The sequence below is a fragment of the Myripristis murdjan genome, chromosome 5 (assembly GCF_902150065.1).
Source record: "Myripristis murdjan chromosome 5, fMyrMur1.1, whole genome shotgun sequence".
NCBI classification, from domain to species: domain Eukaryota; kingdom Metazoa; phylum Chordata; class Actinopteri; order Holocentriformes; family Holocentridae; genus Myripristis; species Myripristis murdjan.
In genome coordinates this window covers 27824075-27844475 of record NC_043984.1, presented here as the reverse complement: position 1 = coordinate 27844475, position 20401 = coordinate 27824075, and the positions used below count along the sequence as shown (strand labels likewise).

Below are 20401 nucleotides of genomic sequence, written 5' to 3'. Positions count from 1 at the left end.
CGTACCTTGTCCCCCTGGAGCTGACTGGCCTAAATTAGTAAATTTGTCCTTTTGAAATCAGTTAGGAAAAAACGACTTCGGCACTGTCTGAGTGCTGCAGTTATCCGCCTGGCCAGCAGGAGCGCTGTAGCTCCGTTCCGTCTGTCCAGTAAACAGTCAGCCATCTGCCGCAGTCAGTTAGCTCCAGCAGCCAGCCAGCCAGCGGGAATGGAAAATGGAGGACTAACCGAAGAAATAGCGAGGACATATCATCGTTAGTTCTAGCTTGTAGGTGGGTGAAATACAATCATCGAACAGTTCGGCGATGTAGTGTTGGATTGACGCTCAGTTCGCTGGTTTCTCCGCTCTCTTCCCGCAGACACAGAGCACTGTCGTAACAGCCCGAGTCCCCGAGACAAGGTTGAACGTGATGCAGCTAACGTTAGCCTCGAGCTAGCCTAACCTTGTTTCCAGCTTAATTACGCGAGCTAATCACTGAACTCTAACCGACTACAGTAGCTAGGTAAATGTGAGGTTTGCAGCAACACAGATGGGTGGTATTGACGCTCTGCCCTTTTTTTTTTTTTTTTTTTAACTTTACACATCGTGTGTTTGCAATTAACAGAGCGTGGCTAATTTTCTATTCGGGATTGCTGTTAAGTTGAGGCGCAGCTCATGGCGGCTAACGGCGCTAGCCAAACGGGCTAACGTTAATACGTGCACGTTTCCTAGCCACCGATGATTTGTTTTGTTTCGTAGATCAGCAGAGGAAGAAGTAGCTGCTCAGAAATGACAAAAAAGCTCAAAGTTACACATCGCGTCGTCGAACATGCCGTTCATTGTCAACAGAGTTAATTGAACGTTGTGTGAAAGCACGGCATTTGGTGTAGCTGTCCGGTCAAAGCTAAGCTAACTGGATCGGCGGAACCCTCACGTTAGCGCTGCGGCCATCATGGGCTGTGTCGCATGTACGGGTGGTAACCACGGGTGGTAGCGTCTCTTGCCCTAGTTTTGTGGTGCGACTTTCTCAATAAACTCTCTGTGCGACAGAAATATTTTTTTTTTTGCAGCTATGTTGACTCTTCATTGCGACAAAAAGGTAATTTCGAGTTTTACACCGTGTTTAGCAATGCCGTGCGTAACGATTGATTCCCCAGCAACTGGTGCAATCATGATCGTTCATAGTCATCACTGCATCGTCCGTCCACAGATAATCCTCTGCAGTCTTCGCACCGTTATATTTCGATTTTATGATTTGGTATTGAATTTTAGGATGCTTTTACGTTCTTGTGTTTGAGCTTTCCTCCAATGGGCCCCTCCCACATTTCTTTGGCAACAGCTCTCCTCCCATTCACGTGGCAGGGTGTCGTGACCACAGGCGCGACGGTGAACAAATCTTTGTAATCATGCGCCGTGGCTCTGGTTGGATGGATTTATCTATTTAATTCATGTTGTTCAAAACTGCAGCGTTCATGCCACAATTCAATATAAATATCTTTTGAACGATTGATGGTCGAGTTGAGTGTTACGCACATAGATGTATGCAAACGCACCGACATGGTATAAATTATTCAGTAAGCCAAAATGACGTTTATGTTTTCGATTGGCTGTGAAAATTATCTGATATGGGATTGATAAGGCAGGCAGTGCAGCTTTGCATGTTTTATGTAGAATAATCTTTTCTGTAGAATAATAATGCTAAGGTATCACTGAAGTTAATGATGTTCAGTCCTTTGTTTTAAATCCTTTGTTTTTTATGTGAAATTGACAAACACTGACTACAAATATAGCTGCAATGCTTGAATTAAAGAAAACTGCACACAATAGAATTAGTGTTTGGTCTTGTTGTGTATTGTTGAATCCATGCTGCTCATACTGCTCTTGTATTTAGGGAACATACTTTGGCCCTAATTTTTTTTTTCTCCCTTGCAGCAAACCCAGTAACCTTGATGATTACTACCAAGAAGCCTTTTGTTTCGTTTGAAGCACCCTGTTACCCATCACTACTCAACAACAGGTATGGACACAGTCGTTTTTTAATATTGAATATTGATTAATACTGAAAGATAGCAGCTTTGGCCTTAGAAAGTTCCAACCAATTGCAATATGGCTGCCTGTACTTTGATTTACAGTATAGGTTATTGAGCTGTCATTCAAAAAAAAAAAAAAAAAATTTAAGGCAGTTGAATGAGTTTTCTTATTCGTTTTTTTTTTTTTTTTTTTTTTTTTTTAAGTCATGGCTTTGGCTTTTGAGGTGACTGCAGACAAAAACAAATTTCTGTTGTGTACGCCATAAGGAGAAACAGGTGTTTTTTTTTGTTTTTTTTGGCTTGCTTTCCAAGCAGTGCTCCACCTAGAAGACCCGGGAACCACCAGTAGTTGTCATTAGGCCTATATGATGTCAACTGAATAGAGTGACTTATAGCTGGTGTCTTGTGCTCTTCTCTTAACTTTAGACATTCAGTTTGAAAGTAGTGATTGACTCCATCATCTATGGAGGAGAATGTGAGCCCTGAGCTCTCTCTAGCTCCTGAGCCAGAGCAGAGCCAGGACCCTATGGATAGCTGCTCTCAAGGTACCTTGGACGAGCTTCTTTTCCCTTATTAGTGAGGGTTGGGGATGTTTTAGTGATACTGGAGACAGCTGTGGTATCACGTCCTATTAATTTCACTGATTTTGAATTAGGTGAAGGGTAAGTGAAAAATCACTATTCAGATCAGGCAATTTAATATCTAATTTTATCTCACGTGGAAATGGATGCATGATCCTGCAGAAATCAGTTTCTTAAAAGTAATATAAAAAACACTGTGGTGGTTGCATGCGGGAATTACTTCTCCTTGACGTTCTGTGTCTCTGTCCACAGCCGTTGCAGAAGAGGATAAAGAGGGAAAGGAACAGTTTCAACTGCAAGATGAGAATGTTGCTAAAGAGAAGCTAGAGGTACCAGATATATCTCCCAAGGCCAGGGGTGAAGTGAAGAAGACTTGGGGTTTCCGTCAGACCACCATCGCAAAGAGAGAGATGCCAGGTGAAGCAGCTGCCGACACTCAAGAAAACCGCTGTCCTGTACGACGTAGCGGCAGGCAGTCCAAACGCACTGACAAATTGGAGGAGTTCCTCTCCACCACCAAAAGAGCGTCAAGAAAGAGCGCCCCTCCCACCTTGGAGAGCAGCGACCCCCCCTCCCAGACCCCAACTGACGCAGAGACGGCCTCAGAGGCCAGCTTTGACGGTAACACAGATACAAAGGCTCTAGACGATAAAGTGGAGTCCCCAGAGAGGAGGACAAGGAGCGGGACAAGAAAACAGACTGTTGGGAAGACTCGAGGTGCCAGACAGACCCGAGAGGGCGGTGGACGTACAGTCAAAGATGAAGGAAGCTCGGACAATGATGAGGATGGTAGTGCCAAGAAGCCCCAGTCACAGGACAATGATGAGGATAAAAAAGATGAAGAACAGAATGAGCCCTGTCTGGAAGAAGTAGGGAGTGGGAAGTCAGCACAGCCTCAGCCAGAGCAGGACTCTGAGAAGAAAGAGGTTGTGGAGGAGGACCAGAAAGAGCAGGAAGCCAGAAAGGACAAACTGGAGCCAAAAGAAGAGGTAAACCAAGAGGACGAGGACGAGAGCAAAGAGAAGCCTCCAACCGCATTTGCAAAGCGTGGACCAGTAAGAACTTACACCAACAAGAAGAAGGCAGCCAATAAAAACATCACCCCAGTTAGTAAAGCTCCTCTTCCCGTCAATAAGGTTATTACTCCTGTCAAGAGGGAAACCAAGCCTAAAGGAATTCAACCTGCAGCCAAGCCTGGCACATCCCAGACAGATGAGGAAAATGAAGATGAAAATGACTCTTCAACTTCTTCATCCTCATCATCCATTGAGTCTGATGATGGAGGATATGACCCCAACGCGCTGTACTGCATCTGTCGCCAGAAACACAACAAACGGTATGTTTTATCAAGGACTAGTCGATATGTGAAAATTTTCCTTATGCCGACTGACAGCCCAATAACTGGTAATTGTTGGTATAATCAGGGAGGGCAGGTTCAGACTTGGGAAGTACATTTCTTTGTTGTTTAGGAGTGGCTGAGATTGCCCAAGAATAGCTGGTCCACCTTAAAGGCCAGTCCATCTTAAGTGAGCATGGTTATGTTAGGCAACCCAATAATCACTGACTTTGGGGTCAACCCCTCTTCATTTACACAGCAAACATGGGAACTTTGCTCCTGTCTTGTAGCATTCGTTCATTGACAAATAGCATAGACTGTACACACATTGCTCTGCTACATTCACAGATATGCTGCTAACTTCATATTCTGGTCTGGTCACCAGCCTCACTGTCTGTGTCTCTCTGTCTGACTGTCTTTCGACCACACACAGCCTACACAGTGAGCCTTCCCTTAAAAGAGCTACGCTACTTACATTTTGCAAAAAATCAGCCAAATAAAACTACAGGTGATAGACTCAGCCAATCCCCAATAGCCGATCTATTCGTCCAGTTGCTTTATCTACATTTTGCTCCTTTTGTTTCCTCATACTGTAGCATAATTATTATGACAAGAGTTAATCCTCTTGTTGACACTTAAAAGATGTGAATGATGCGCAAACCTGGCGCAGAAATGTGTGTTTTTAAGTAATCTAGTTCACATCAGCTTTTTATTGCACATCAAATATTCAATTTCAGTTGCATATCATCTTGCCTTCACTGTTTGTCGGTCATATATCACAAGTATGCAGAACTGTTACCACTTTTATTATGCTCGGTCTTTTGAACTCCTAACTTTGAGAGTAGAGAGCTAGCCATACAATACTTTGGAAGATGCCACTAAAAATGTCCTGTGCTCTCTAGGTTCATGATCTGCTGTGACCGCTGTGAGGAGTGGTTCCACGGAGACTGTGTAGGTATCACTGAAGCTCGTGGGCGCCTGATGGAGAGAAACGGGGAAGACTACATCTGCCCCAACTGCACTGCCAAGAAGAACAAGGTGGTCAGACCTGCCACAGCTGCCCTTTCTGCGGGCACGGAGTTGGGGAAGCTCAAAGCCGATGCCGCTGCTGCCGCGTATGCTGCCGACATTCCTGCTGCCACTTCTTCTCCAGCTGCTGGGGTAACTGACCCCAGAGCAGTAGACCCCAGCGCTTCAGCCAGTCATTCTGCAGCAGCCCCTACACCTGCCGCATCCACCACATCCGCTCCAGCAGAAGAGAAAACAGGAGATGATCTGGGCATCAAAGGCAGAATAGAGAAAGCCACTAATCCAACTGGGAAGAAGAAGATAAAGATCTTTCAGCCGGTAGGTCTTTGTAGCTGATCACAACTTAAATGGTTTGTTTTATTCACCTAGTTTTCAGTGAGCAAGGCCATTAAATCACCATCTGATGAATTGCAGTACATAATCCTATGCGGTCAAATACTTTGACATTGTGAAATTGTGTTGCAAGTAGTCAGGTTTTATCTGTCTTGTGCACTGATTTGAGCAGGCACTACAGCAGACAGCGCAGCAGAAAACCGATCAGAAGGCGACACCAGCTGTTGAACAGAGGATGGCACCCAAAGCGGAGCAGAAAGCAGCACCAACTGCAGAGCAGAGGGTAGCATCAAATGTGGAGGTGAAAACAACGCCGGCCTTAGAGCAGAAGGAGGTTCCCAGGGTGGAGAAAGCTGAGGAGTCTAACCTTCCCAAATGCATTGGGCCTGGCTGTGAGAATAACGCCCAGCCAGACTCTGTCTATTGTGGCAACGACTGTATCCTGAGGCATGCTGCTGTGGCCATGAAGTCCAAGGAGAGGGCCAAAGCACAGAAGACCAAGTCCACACCGAAGGTAACGTGGGGCAGATGACATGATGCCGTTTGCCTGTTGTTATACCAAGGATGTCCATACCTATCACTTTATGAGGAAATCTGTGCTGTGCAGTAGACATAATATTCTAATATAGCCAGTTATTGCAATGGAAAACCACTCAATAGAGTTGTGTGTGTGTGTGTTTGATTGCCAAACAAACCGTGTTACACTGTTTTGGATGTTGAACCTTTGAGCTCATTTTGCAAAACCATCGCAAAATATTTTTCTCTAAATGTGTGGGATTTGTTGTTCCTGGTCTGCTGATTGTGTGTGTTTGTTTATTGCCAGCTTGATTTTCAGTAGAGGCTCCAGACATGGAGTTTCTCTACAAGAATTACTCTAACCATCATTTCTCTGAATTACCTCAATCATAACAGTGTAATATGAGACTACATATTCAGTAGGAACCTGTATGCTGTGTGTATGTATGTATATGTCTGTATAAACCATGTTGGTACCTCAGACATTAAGTGAGAACTATTTTTAGCTGTTGTCCAGCATTAGATTAATTAATACCAAATTACACCTGTTTTCCCAAAGAAACGTCTAGAACACAATCCAAGAATCTTCTCAACACATGTACCGTTTTCTTGCTGTTGTGCTAGTTTTTAAGAAGTTGGCTGCACTCTCAGCCTTTTAGTAGTGTACAGGTCTCTTGAATTAAACCCCTAACTCTAATAAAATAATGGTTCCGAGGGGTTTACATGTAGTTGGCAAACTTGTACTTCAACTGGTATTGCTTAACAAATGGTAACTGGCTGCCACCATCTTTCTGATGCCATAAAGTCTGGTTTATAAGAATAATTTACTAGCCAAAATAATTAACATACTGTGTGTTTCTCTGGGAACAGTTTGCTGAAGTTTAAATGTTAGGAACCTGCTTAATACAGAGGCATTGTTTTGCTTTGGATTGAATGGTTGACAAGCATATGTTGGTCAGAAAGGGACCAAGTTTAAGGACAGACGAAAAACTGCAAGAGCAAGACACTGAAATGTTATTGTCTGCAATAGTTACTGCTCAAAGAGGTGGCTGTTGTTACTTGGTTTGTCCACAAAAATCAGATTTTACCAATAATTTGTGGGGTTAATTTTTGGATCTGCCGTTCAGCAGTAATTATCACATTAAAATGGCTTCTTAATCAGTCCAGACAGCCCTAGTTTGACTTTAGCAAAGTTTACAGTATGCCTTACACCACTGTAAGTTTGGTGACCGTCGGGAATGCTGTTATTGAACTGACTGAATCTGTGTGTCCTTGTCCATCCACCCAGAGGAGCACCGTTGGTGGGAAAAGGCCAAATAGGAAGTCCGTGGAGGAGGAGTCAGACAGCGAGGAAGAGCACGATCCTGATCTGGATGACGACGAAGAAGATGAGCACGCCGAGGAACATCCGCCACCTCCAGCTGCTGCGTCCTGGTCCAGCGACCATAATTACAATGCAGTAACGCCAGAAAAGACTACACCCATATCACCTACAGTGTTAAACAAAAAGTGTATGTATCTCTTTGAAGGTTTTGATACGTCAGTCCTAACCATTACCCGTCTCTTCACACTAGGGGGTTGTCAAGCAAGCACAACAAATCAGTTGTATGCATCGGGCTGTTGTTGAAACCACATTGTTGCTTTCCGTTATAAATGTGGTCCTTGTCATGCTAAGGCAATACTTTAGAGATGGTCCAAACATATTGGGAAGAAAAGAATGCTGTGTGTGGGGATGAACCCATTCTGACATCAGATTTTAATTATTTGCAAAATGTTGTGAATTTGATCATGATAAAGTTACTTGTCACTCAATGAAATACGCACCGAGCGGCAAGGGTAAGTATTGAATGGAGCTTAAGGTAAGTATTGAATAATCCAGTGTAGATTTATGTTGAATATATAACAGTTAAAAATGAAGGGCCTTGGACAAAGACCTGAAAAGGAACATATGGCCCAGATAAATGAAGGGCAATTAATTTTTAGCTTACATATAAAACAGTGCCATGATATGTATGGGTGTAATGAATGCATCGGTGTCCCTCTTAATTTGCGTGAGTGTGTGGCCCAAATTAGCTGCTTTATTTACCTGTGCAAGTCTCTTCACATCCTGGTTTCGTCAGCTCTGCTGTTGGTCTCAAAAAAGGTCCATCCCTTCTTCTCTCCAGCAGGTAGGTCTCAGAGACTTTTTTTGCCCCCTAGGTTTACAGGGGCCCATAAAGCTATTCAGCTGATGTTGAGCTGATCACATCAGGCATAAACCTGTTCAGCACATCCCTGCGTTTTACCCGTAATTTTGTGGGTAACAGGTTGACCTTTTTCATATTTTTTTGAGTCTTATTGAATGTGATGCATCACTACTCGTGGGAAACTGGCTTTTTTTAAAATAAAAGGTGATATGACAGATTTTTGGATGCCTTGATTGATTATGTGAGCAGTGTCGACATCGTGTAGGATATCTTGACTGACCAGTTCAACTCAAACAAGCATACATCACTGATCCACACACACACCACGGAGATGTGACACTCCAGAGGCCCCAGATGGTGAACAGCCGGGATAGGAAAGAAATTACTTCTGCCAGAGACCAGACCACCTGGAGATACTGCAGAGAAGTTCAGAGAGGCTACAGCAGAAGATGGAAGTTGAAGACCAGGGAAATGCACACCAATTTAGAAGAGGGAGATCCATGCTCAAAGTTGTTTTGCACACCCTACACTTGATGCCATTTGCTTCATTATTGCTGAGGGGGAAGTGTGTTGCAATGTAATGAGGACTTTTCTACTTTATGTTTACCTGTAATCTATAAAGAGATCATAGAGGCCACTGTTAAGCAATTCATTGGTAAGAGTGTTGATGCACACGTCCTGTCAGTTCAGATCAGTCTCAGACTGTACACTATGATAGTTGTTTGATTAGGAATATATGGCTCACCGATTTGCCCTTTCACAGTCTGTATTCTGCTTCTACTGTGATTGACATTTTGAAGGTTGTAGCAGATTGCTCCACTATGATGTAAAGAAAATGCATGTTTGGCTGCTTGGATCTTAATACAGTGTTGCTCTACTCAAAATGATTCTAGCTGTGTTCACATTGGTGAAGTTACATTTTATTTATTTTGACAAATGTAGATTCAAATGGGTTTTTTGCTTCAATCATCAACTATGCTAAACCTGGACATGCAGCAATTATAGATGAAGCTGACATCTGTGGATGACAAATGGAAAAGAGTTGTGGACATAAACCCTAGGCAGTTCATTTTGACATTGTTTGACATAGTTTTGGAAGAAAGTTCTTTATTTTCACCTTAACAGCTTTGAAAAAAATCTCCCAGCATAATTGCATAAGCTATGCAAATGGATAGCTCTATAATGAAACTCAAAACTTTTGTTGTTAGAGTTCATGCTTTTACACTGTCAGCAGTGATGAGGATTTATAGCTGAGGTGCAGATGGTCATGAGGTAATGCTGATGTGTAGATATCAGTAGTGTCAGATTGGGTAAGTTTTATCAATAAGTAACACCAACTCTGTGTCTTGTATGAAATCACGTTATGCCCACACCTCTGTAACTCTGCAGTGTTTCTGAGTATGTAAGCTTTCATAGACAAGATGAGAAAAATGAACCTGGCAATACACTGATTGCTGTTGCTTGTCAAGGCCAAGTGAGAAAATTTGATAATGCCTTAGGAGTTTATCTCAGGAAGGAACTGATTGTGGTTGTGTGTTTTGAAAGGAGCCGTGCAGTGTTTGTACTAAAAGTAGCGTTCACATGAGACACTTGTGGAGCAACACCTCCCCTCCCCTGCACAGACCTATGGGAACTGAGAATTGAGCTGCCATGTATTTCTCATTTGTGGATACTTTTCTGTCTGTGAAGATGGTTGCAACCATTTGATTTTTTTTTTTTTATTGTTTCGGGAGGATGGGTGGGCGGGGGTTGGGGGGGATTTCTAAGCAAACTGCACAAACAGCACACTGTATCTGCTACACTGACAAATAAAGAGGGATTGTGTAGCTGCCTAGTTGTCAGCTTTGTTTTTCTTTAAATCTGTTTATTCCACTGGGTTGTGTGTGTGCACAGAAAACTTGAAATTATTTAGATGTCCTTCCTATATTAATATTGATTCCTCTATTGAAGGAGTCTTCAGTTTTTGTGTATTTTTCTCCTGTGTTTCTATTTGCTGAGACCACAAGTTGTTTTACCTGCTATGAACCTGAAAATAGTTTTTATTTTCGAAAAAAATTATGTATGAAGCCAAGGCATTTTATTAACTAAATCATATATCATCACTGAATTGATTACTTTGTCCTTATTGTCAGTCTTATGCTGGTATAGTACATAATGCCACCTGCGCTGCTAGATTGTGAATGACTGTGGGGTATATATTTTAAAATATCCTTGATGTTTTGTCCTTAATTTTCAGCACCCCCTAAAGAGGAGAAGCAAAGTGAGAAGGAGCAGAAGGACAGGGATCCAGCCCCTGCTGAGAAGTCCTCCCCAGCTTCCAAAACACCCGTCAAAGTGAACAAGAAGTCCCCGGCCACAAAAGGAACCAAGACTACCCCAAAGGGCAAGAAGCCTTCCCCTCAAGTCACCAGCTCCAAGTTCTCCAAGAAACTCACCACACCTCCAAGTAAAACTGCAGCAAAGTCCAAGAAACCAGCTCCGTCGTCTGCCCCTGCCCCGTCTCCCTTCCCTCCAGGTCCTGTCCACATAACAGGAGCACTGCGAGTCACCAAGTCCACCTTCACCATTCCTAAGAAGCAGCCCCAACAAAAAGACACCCAATCCCACAGTCAGACCTCCTCGTCCTCCAGAGTCCCATCTTCTCCTGTTTCATCATCTCCCTCCAACCATTCCTCCTCCTCCAGACCTCCCCAACCAGCAGCTTCTGCTCCATCCATGTCCCCCATGCCTCCACCAAACAACCAGATGAGACAGAACATCCGCCGCTCGCTCACAGACATCCTCTACAAGAGGTCAGTGTACCGCAAAGTCTATTATCCTGTACAGTCATTTGTACGTATTCCTTTGTTTTTACGATAAAATAGTGATTGAGCAGTGTTTAAAAAAAAAATAAAAAATTAATATAACAAGTTCTACAATATGTGTTTTATTTATCACCAGGGTGAGTGACAGTGATGATCTGAACATGACTGAGAGTGAGGTGGGAAGACTGGCTGTTGCCATTGAGAAGGAGATGTTTAACCTGTGCCTTAACACTGATAGCAAGTACAAGAACAAATACAGGTCCCTCATGTTCAACCTGAAGGATCCTAAAAACAAAGTGAGTAAAGGCAAACAAGAAAATATTTGTGAAATTCCTGATGAAATGTTATTTTAGTAATGTGGGCAACATTTAAATGAGTTGAGTACTTGTCTAGGTTTTGTGTTTATGAATTTTTATGTTATGAATTTGAGGAAGATTATGATGATGGCTGTAGTAGGTTGATGAGTTTTGGTTAGTTGATGTGTCTCATCCTGTGATGGTGAATAATGCTGCTCTGCATTTGTCTCAGGGCTTGTTTTACAGGGTCATAGGAGGTGAGGTTAGTCCCTTCAGATTGGTGAGACTAAGTGCTGAAGAATTACTTTCTAAAGAGATCTCTGAGTGGAGGAAGGCTGACCCTCCTGAGGTAAATGTTACTCCTCTCCAACTGAACACCAGTATGAACCATGCAAAGCACACACACACACAAAGACCTGACAAAGAATGTACATGATTTATTCACTATTGAAAGAGTCTGAGCAGTGTTGGCTTACAACATGTAAAACAAAAGTACAAAGTACAAGGTCTTTACAGTATATTTTATACATAATTGCTAATTTGCAGATACTGTTTGTCCAGAATGGGAAACCTTGGTGCAGGAATGTACGAAACAAGTTTTTATAAAAATACAAAAACATATAGCACATGAAATAAATGCCATAAGACCCATGCGATGTGTAGAAAACTGCGAAGAACTCAGCATGCACAAGTTGGAATGGGCATGTGGAATAAATGAAGCATTTAGTTTTCTTTAGTTACAGTAGCTGCGTTCCACATGAAGTTGGAACAGATGTCAATGTTATTGTCTCCCGTAGGCCCAGACTAACAGTGCCAGAGCCCATTCAGGGCAGTCCAAACTGGGCAGCAGGCGTGAGTCTGGCCCCCATAACATGGATGTCGAGGATGCCCCACCAACATCCGACGCAGATGTATGTATCTCTACCACCTCTCCATCTTCTCGCATGGCTTCCGCGGCAGTAAGTGGTGGCATGCTCTTCTTTCTTTGGCATTCACATTTCCTTTTCACTTTGCATGGGGTACTTGCTGCACGAAATCCAAGTGAAGTGAGGAAACACTCAGGGATTGCACAGATCAGTTAACTTGCCAACTGTCCTGTTTTTCCAACCCTGTCTCTCCTCTGAAGCTTAACAGTATTTTCCTCATAAATAGCCACTAACCCCACTTGTATCCACTTGGCACAAAATACAGTTGTACAGAGTATAATGGCGCTTTAATGTCACACTTTGTATGAGTTGTTACTGGCTGTTGTAAGTTAATTTAAATTAGATTTGACATCAAGACCCTCTTTTTTTCAAATTCCACAGGACCAAGATGAGACCACTCCCTCAGTGTCAGCTCAGGTCTCTGCTGTAGAGGGGAATAGTGGCAGCAGCATGCCAGACATTTTCAATACCATGCTCAAAGACACCACTGCTGAACACAGGACTCACCTTTTTGACCTCAATTGCAAAATCTGTACAGGTAAATTAGATTTAATTAATTTCATCTCTTCATCCAAAATCAGTTGTTATATAACAAATTACTTTATCAGCGCCTTTTTCTGGACTTCCTCTTCCAGGTCAGAAGACAGAGGATGAGCCAGCAGCTAAGAAAGCCAAATTGATGAAGAAGCCAGACACTAAGCCACCCAGACAGGAGCTGCGTTCATCCAGATCTTCGTCAGGGGATGTCCCTCCTGCCTACCAGCAGCAAGTGCCCCAAGGCTACCAGCACCAAGACCCCATGGTCTACCAACACCAGATCCCTCCAGTGTACCAGTCGAGCATGGAGGCACCTGTCTCAGATTCCCAGCCTCAGCTTTACCAAGAGGACCCGAGCAGTATGGTGCCCCCAGCCCAGGTCCCTGCACCCGTGACCAACCCCACTGTCTCCTCTGTCAGCATCACTCGCAGAGACCCACGAATGGCCAGGCACGGCTCCGGAGTTTCCGTTACTCATGCTGCCCCAGAAACACCTACAGTGATGCCCATCTCAGCAGAGCCACCCTCAATTTCAGTTGCTGCTCCAGTGGAGGTTGGACCCAAAGGACCCCTACCGATGCCACCAGCTCCCCCGCCTTCAATGACAGTGTCCAAATCAGCAAAAAATAGGTGCTCATTATTGTCTGTATTTTTGGATTAATATGATAAATTACATGTGTAAATCTCATGTAGGTATGAAACTTTTGATATGAAGAAGTGCTTAGCCTTATTATTTTCAGTATGTTAGGTTGAGAAGTTCCTATACTTTCTGTACTCTAAAAAGATGCTGCTTATGTTTTCACAGTACATCAGAGCCGCCTCCTGAGGGTGAGACGGCAATTTTCCTCCATGGTCAGGAGAAGATTTGGAAAGGATTTATCAACATGCAGTCTGTTGCTAAGTTTGTAACCAAGGCTTACTTGGTTTCAGGATCCTTTGAATATTTGAAGGAGGTTAGTAATTTTACCCGTAAATACACACAAGGTCACAGTTAACATTATAAATTTAATTTTAAAGAGGGATTCAGCTTCAAAGTTTAGGCTGAAAGCTCTTAAAATTTGATTACACTTAGGGATACATAAATGCTAAAACTCAATGGACAATGTTGATGATCTTGTGCAGGATTTGCCAGACACCATTCACGTTGGAGGGCGAATATCCCCAAGCACAGTGTGGGATTATGTTGGGAAGCTGAAAACCTCACTCTCCAAGGTATGTTTGAAGAAAGAATAGTTTGACAGAATGTTTTAAGCACTTGATCTTGTTTGTATATTAAGAAATCACACCCTTACGGTGCTTCTGTTCCTTGCTTTTTTCTATGTCCACAGGAGCTGTGTTTGATTCGTTTCCACCCTGCCACAGAGGAAGAAGAGGTGGCATATGTCTCTCTCTTTTCTTACTTCAGCAGCAGGAAACGCTTCGGTGTGGTGGCTAACAACAATCGTCGCATCAAAGACCTCTATCTCATCCCACTGAGCTCCAAGGATCCACTGCCTTCCAAACTCTTACCGTTTGATGGGCCAGGTAAGCATTCACAGGGATACCCAGTTTCAGTGTAATGTGGTGACTTGTTTGTAATTGTACAAATTTTAATACTTTCCAACTTGACAATTGCCATTTGCCCATGGAGAGGTGGTAAGTATATTTAAGGTCATTTTGTTTTGCAGTGACAGTGAAATGACAAACTTTTTGATTCATGGCTTTGTACAATAGGGGGCACTCACACACTGTTGGTGTTGATTTTCCCCTGAAATACACGTCTGTACATGTAACACCTTCTATGTACTGTGTTGTGTATCTGACTTTGTATCACACATTTCTAATAAAGGAAGTTGTGCATCGCAGGTTGGTGCCATTTTAGAGTTCAGTCTCAGCCTGTTTCTTAAGACTTGGCTAATACCTTGACGTGGGTTAAATTTCCAGCCACTGTTACCTCTATGATGTTTTCATAGTTTACCATGTTGCACAGTGGAACAAACTGGCAACTTGCTGTATATGTCTTCATGACTGAAGAATCAAAGGTTGTCCTAAACTTATGAACATGATCTTACACCACTGTTAACTACATGCTAGTGTAGTTTGTGGTAAGTAATAAGAGGAGTCCATCTTGGAGGGTTTCAGACAGTGGATCCACTCTTGTGTATTATGGCTATGAGAAAAGACTATTTCACACCGAGTTTTTTCCTTTACTAAAGGAGTGGTTTGAAAACAATGAAATAATACAACATGCATTTGTCAGATGTGTCTGTTAATAGACTACAACAGGCCACATGAAATCCATATGGCAATAAAAACTATGAAAGGAATAACCATAGCAATGGTTGATTAAAGCTTGTCGAACACCGGCCTTGTGGGAGTTATTGAATGTTTTGTTTTGCCACATCATGGATGCAGTCAAATGCTGTCATTTAAGCATTTAGAGATTTGCAAGGATGATTGGCCAAAAGTTCTCAGCCACCATGGCTGAATTAAGGCATAAAGCCGTTTAAGATTTATAAATTACGTAATTAAATGCAATGTGCAGATTTCCCCCTGGACAACCTTTCAGGCTCAGAATTGTTTGTTGCTTTAAACCCTGAATATGTCTTTTGGATTACACCTGGCAATGCATCTGTTACTATTGAAATGATCTATGTACAACACTTGATGTATACCTGCTGGCTTAAATCTTGCTCTATATCTCTTATACCTTTTGTGAATGTACATGTAGTTATGCTACCTTATGCCATTTTGAAGGTTGGATTTTTCAGATGTATTAACACAGTTAATGATTACTGGTGTTTTTCCAGAATGGGGACAAGAAAGTATACACAATAATTGTATCTTTGGGTTTTTTTTGTCATTAGAAAGGAAATTGTTCAGAGGAAGGAACTGGTTAATAGTATTTGTAGTTTAGGTATACTTTGTTTCTTGTGTGCTTATTAAACTCTTCGATAGGTTGCAAATGTTTCTTGAATACAGTGTGACCATGTTTTTAATGTGTGAATCATATGAAATGCATAAAATTGTATCACTGATAGACTGTCACACATGATAATTGAATATCAAATCCAACATCATACACCTGAAGTGTTTTCTAAAATTTTTGTCCTTTTCTGTGTTATAGGACTTGAACCAGCACGTCCAAACCTCCTGCTAGGGCTGCTGATCTGCCAAAAGGACAGAAAACGGGCTGGGGCCCCTTTAGAAGTTGAGGAGAAACGGTCCAAAACTCAAACCAAAGACACTGATGACACTGGCCTTCCAAAGCCATCTGCGTCAATCAAAACAGAGAAAAGCGTACGACCAAGCCAAGAAATTCCCTTCAGCACAACTCCTCCAGGGTCACCTCCATCCCTCAGCTCCTCAGAGACCCCAAGCAGCTCCAGCTCTGTAACCAGCTCCTCAGTTCTTTCCTTTTTGTCAGGCTGTCAAACCCCCTACCACATCCACACCTAGTGGTAAAGACTCTCCATCCTCAAGTGGCTCTGTTGCTTCCTCAGCACCAACTGCCACTCCTCTTCAGACAATCCTAAACACTCTTTTTGGTAAGAAGAAGCATGACTCCGAGGCCTCTAACTCTCCCTCTGAACACAGTGTGGAAGCCTCAGCCCCACCACCTACAATGCTAGATCCCATTGTCCAGCAGTTTGGCCAAATTTCTAAAGAGAAGGTAGATGAGGATGAAGATGACAGGCCGTATGACCCAGAAGAAGAGTATGACCCCAGCAGGGGCTACAATGTGCCTAAGAAGCCTGTTGATATGGTCAGTGAACCTGAGGTCTCCAAACAGCGTGAAGAGACACCCAATGAGGTTGATGATGTTGCATATGACCCTGAGGATGACTCCATTTTTGATGAGGTCAAACCTGTAGTCCCAGGTCAAGCCAAGGGTACAGCTGAGTGTATTGCAGAACCACAAAAAATCCTGGAGGACATGAAACAGATTGGGGATCAGAAATGGCAGAAACAGGGAGAACAAGTTCAGCAGCAAATGTCATCCGTGGTGACATCTGCCACATCCTTCTCAGTTACAGATACACTAATAACACAACCTGCCAAATCCCTATTAGCTAATAGTCAGCTACTGCAGCTTGGCAAAAAGGTTGAAGAACTGGTTAAGTCTTCATCAGTCGCTCCCTTGATCAATCAGAGAAGAGACCCCCGGCAGAGCAGGGATCCTCGCCAGGCTGCAGCCAGCAGGAAACTGACTGATGAGCCTGAGGAGAAAGAGGAGATCCCCGATGCCTTGGCAGACACTACACCTTCCTCACAGCCTGCATTTAAGAAAACAGAGTTAGCCGAAGTAGTTGAACCTGAACACCGAAAATCCTCAGAAGAACCTGAGACACAACAGCCTCAAGATGAGGTGAAAAGCGAGACGCTTCCCTTCATGGATTCAGACAAAGCAGAGGTGTCAATTCCCTTGTTAGGAGAGCAGATGGAACCTGATATGGAGGTCAACTTCATGGAAGAAGAAGTGAAAAATGAGGAAGCAGAGACACCTGAGGCCGAAACTGACATAGATAAGTACAGTATTTGGCCAAATGCTGCCAGTATTTTAAAAACTGGTGATGACTCTAAGTATGAGCAGAACAGCCAAGATTCAGACTCATCCAGCTTTTTCATTGCCTCCACAAATACTTCTACAGTAACGTCCGCAATCCCAGTACTTACTCAGAGCACAATGGGTGACACTCATTCCCATCACATGCCACATATGTCATCATCAGGCTTTCAGAATGAGTACAGACCCCCAGCTGATGTTCCCCCACCATCCAACTTCCCACCACCTCATCCAATGCAAGGATCAAACCTGATTATTAGGCCACCACCAATGTCTATGCCACCACCCATGCAAGGTCCTCCAATGTCAGGCCCCCCACCTATGCAGGGCCCCCCTCCACCTATCCATGTTCCTCCTCCAATTCGTGGTCCTCCCCCCATGCAAAACGATGGAAGCCAGCAATATGGCCCACCTCCAGGGAGCTACCCTCCCTATCAGAACCAGTGGGGAGGAACCCAGCCGCAGCAGCAGCCGCCTCCTGGACCCCCTCCCCAGAATATTATGCCACCCAGAGGACCACCACCACCTTTCCCTCCAGTGGGCCAGAGGGGCCCCCCTCCTCAAATGTTTGATCCCTCCATGCCCCCTCAGCACATTGGACAGCAAGGTCCCCCTACAGGCCTGCCCCCTCCTCCTAGTTTTGATGGACAGAACAGCTTGCCTCCACCAAGATTCAGTGGTGGTCCCCCACCACCATTTCAATTCCCTGGGTCCAGAGGCCCACCTCCACCTTTCACAGGACCACCCCCTGGTCACTTTGATAACAGGCTCCCTCCTCCGTCCCACTTCCCAGGGCCTAGGGGTCCCCCGCCGTCTCAGTATGGTGACCATGGGTCTCAACCCCCAATGGTAGAGCCTCCTCGAGGTCCTGTCGATCAGTATAATAAAGACAATGCTAACTCTTTCAAAATTGGTGTGGACCAACAGCAGAACCAAAACCCTGCTCATATGTATAAAGAAAACCAGGGCCCCCCACCAGGTTCTGCATACAGAGGCCCTCTGCCGAACCAGTATGAGGACAGAAGAGGCCCACCTTCCAGTGGGGAGATGGGCGGACAGCATTTCCATCCACATAACCAGTATGGCGGCTCCAGACCGCATTCTTCACCACCACATAGAGGCACGTTTGATGAACATCGAGGACTTCCCTCTCAGGACAACAGGGCCCCCCAGCCTCAGCATTTTGGAGGGTCAGAACGGTATCGCTTTGACAGGCACTCAGAAGACGGCAGACCTGTCCGTCACAGTGGGCCACTACTGCCAACTCCTTCAGAGGGCCCAATACCTCCGCCAGGCCGCATGGGTGCCCACAGTCCAGACCTGCACAGGGAAGATCACTGGCGACGCCACTCTCCTGATATGAGGAGAAGGAGCAGCTCTACCCGAGAGGAATCAGAGCCTCGTGGTGATCGCCTTAGTCGCTTCGAAGGAGGACACCGAGAACCTCCTCCTGGCCCCTCACACCTTTCTGAAGAGAGGCAGCGAGAGTTGTCTGAGGACCGGCGGAGGGACAGAGAGCGTGAGGGCCCCCACTCCGGCAGGCCATCCTGGGACAGGGCACAAGGAAAACGCTGGAGCCGAGAGCGGGAGTGGGACAGAGGCAGAGAAAGGGACCGGGACAGGGAGCGTAGCCGAGAGAGAGACCGCAGCAGAGGCAGGGAGGGAGAGAGACACAGGGAGACAGAGGGAGAGCGACACAGGGATCCAGAAGCAGACAAGAGGAGAGATCGAGACAGGGACAAGGACAGAGAAAGGGACAGGGACAGAGGCAGGGACAGGGACAGGGACAGGGACTCTGACAGGAGAGACTATGATCGTGACAGAGGGAGAATCCGTGACCGCGACAGAGAGCGTGAACGTGACCGAGAGCGAGACAGGAGACGAAGCAGAGACCGAGACCGTGGGAAAGACCGGGGCAGGGACAGAGACAGGGAGAGGGATAGAGACAGGGACAAAGACAGAGATCGCCGGGAAAGGAGCAGAAGCAGAGAGAGGAAAGAGGACAAAAAGGAGAGTAAGCATGATGTCCCTAAGGATAGTGATAAACTTGCAGAAACGGAGAATGATAAAAACATGTCCTAGTCTCCATTTGTTTGACATCATTACAGTGTTATGAAAGACCTTTGATCCTTCTCCAGTCTCAGTCATTACTGTCAGTGTCCATGAATATTATTCCTGAAAGTTTCATCCTGATCTTGTTTTGTTTCCTTAGACAAAATATTTGTATTATCTTTGGCCACTCAAAAGTTTATAAATTTATTTTATCACCTCTAAGAAAAAAACTGAATGCCATCTTAAGTTGCGTGTGTACAGGATGTAAAACTGAGTCCTATTAAATGTACCTTTCTCCTATCAAAGCTCTTTTAAAAATAACCACAATGAAAGTAACCGATTTAACAAGTCGTCTGCATAGTGTAAATATGAATGTATGTATATACTGATGTTTTTAATCATACTTTTCTAAGTAGAGAAAATACAAGCCATATATCTTGGATGAATAATGTGAACGTAAAGGCAACACTGCTCGGCTCTGCGACCATTGCACAATACAATTGTATGTGTATATGTTCAGCAGCTTTCAACTGAAAGACTATCTACAGTATACATCATTGATGGTTATTGAAATGTCTTGATTTTGTTTCAACTCAGACTTGACCAATTAAACCTGTTTGACAACAACTCTGGGCCCTTTTGTTGGAAATTGTTTCAAAATATAAATTGGTTGGCTCTTATGACATTTTTCTGTGTTCAGGTTGCTTAAGAATGCTTTCATATTAAGGGAGAGTTTGCTTTTTGTCATGTGACAACTTTGGCCTGAGAATAATGTGTGTAGTCTAGGTGTAATTACTTGGTGTTCAGTACTCTGGCTGACTGTAAGTGTATCATCTAGAAATAACCAGTTAGATCAGTGCCAATTTGCAGTGTCTTGGATCTGATTATTCTTATGGTTTTAGGCATAAATGTGATTTAAAAAAAAAAAAAAAAAAAAATTAAAACAGGGTTTACAGATGCACTTTTTGTGCAAGCAAAGCAGAGGTCTCAGAACGGGCCAAATGTTTTTCCACAGTGCCTGTAAGTGCTACCCTGAGAACAGTTGCTGAAACCTGCTGAGGTTGTAAGGAGCTTTACAATGGCAATAATGATAATAATATGTACAACTTTAATTACTTTGATTATAGGTCAGCATCAGTGGGATGGCTAGTTAAGAGTGTATGTATTAAGCAGGTATAATACTCAGTAGACCATGATTTTTTTAATTCCTTTTTAAATCACAAGAAAATGAAAACAGCATTGCAGAACCT

The 20401-nt window shown here is 43.9% G+C and overlaps 1 protein-coding gene across 1 annotated transcript; it reads left to right on the top strand.

Moving 5' to 3' along the window:
* Positions 1–149: 149 nt before the first annotated feature.
* dido1 (death inducer-obliterator 1) lies at positions 150–19778 on the top strand. The gene is given in 18 exon segments (XM_030052532.1): positions 150–271; positions 1912–1996; positions 2436–2554; positions 2843–3926; positions 4829–5273; positions 5461–5802; positions 7093–7315; positions 10227–10782; positions 10931–11090; positions 11323–11439; positions 11888–12049; positions 12398–12554; positions 12652–13183; positions 13359–13506; positions 13676–13765; positions 13882–14077; positions 15660–15955; positions 15957–19778. Coding segments are annotated over 16 exon segments (7815 nt in total). The 5' UTR covers positions 150–271; positions 1912–1996; positions 2436–2472; the 3' UTR covers positions 19182–19778.
* Positions 19779–20401: the final 623 nt, after the last annotated feature.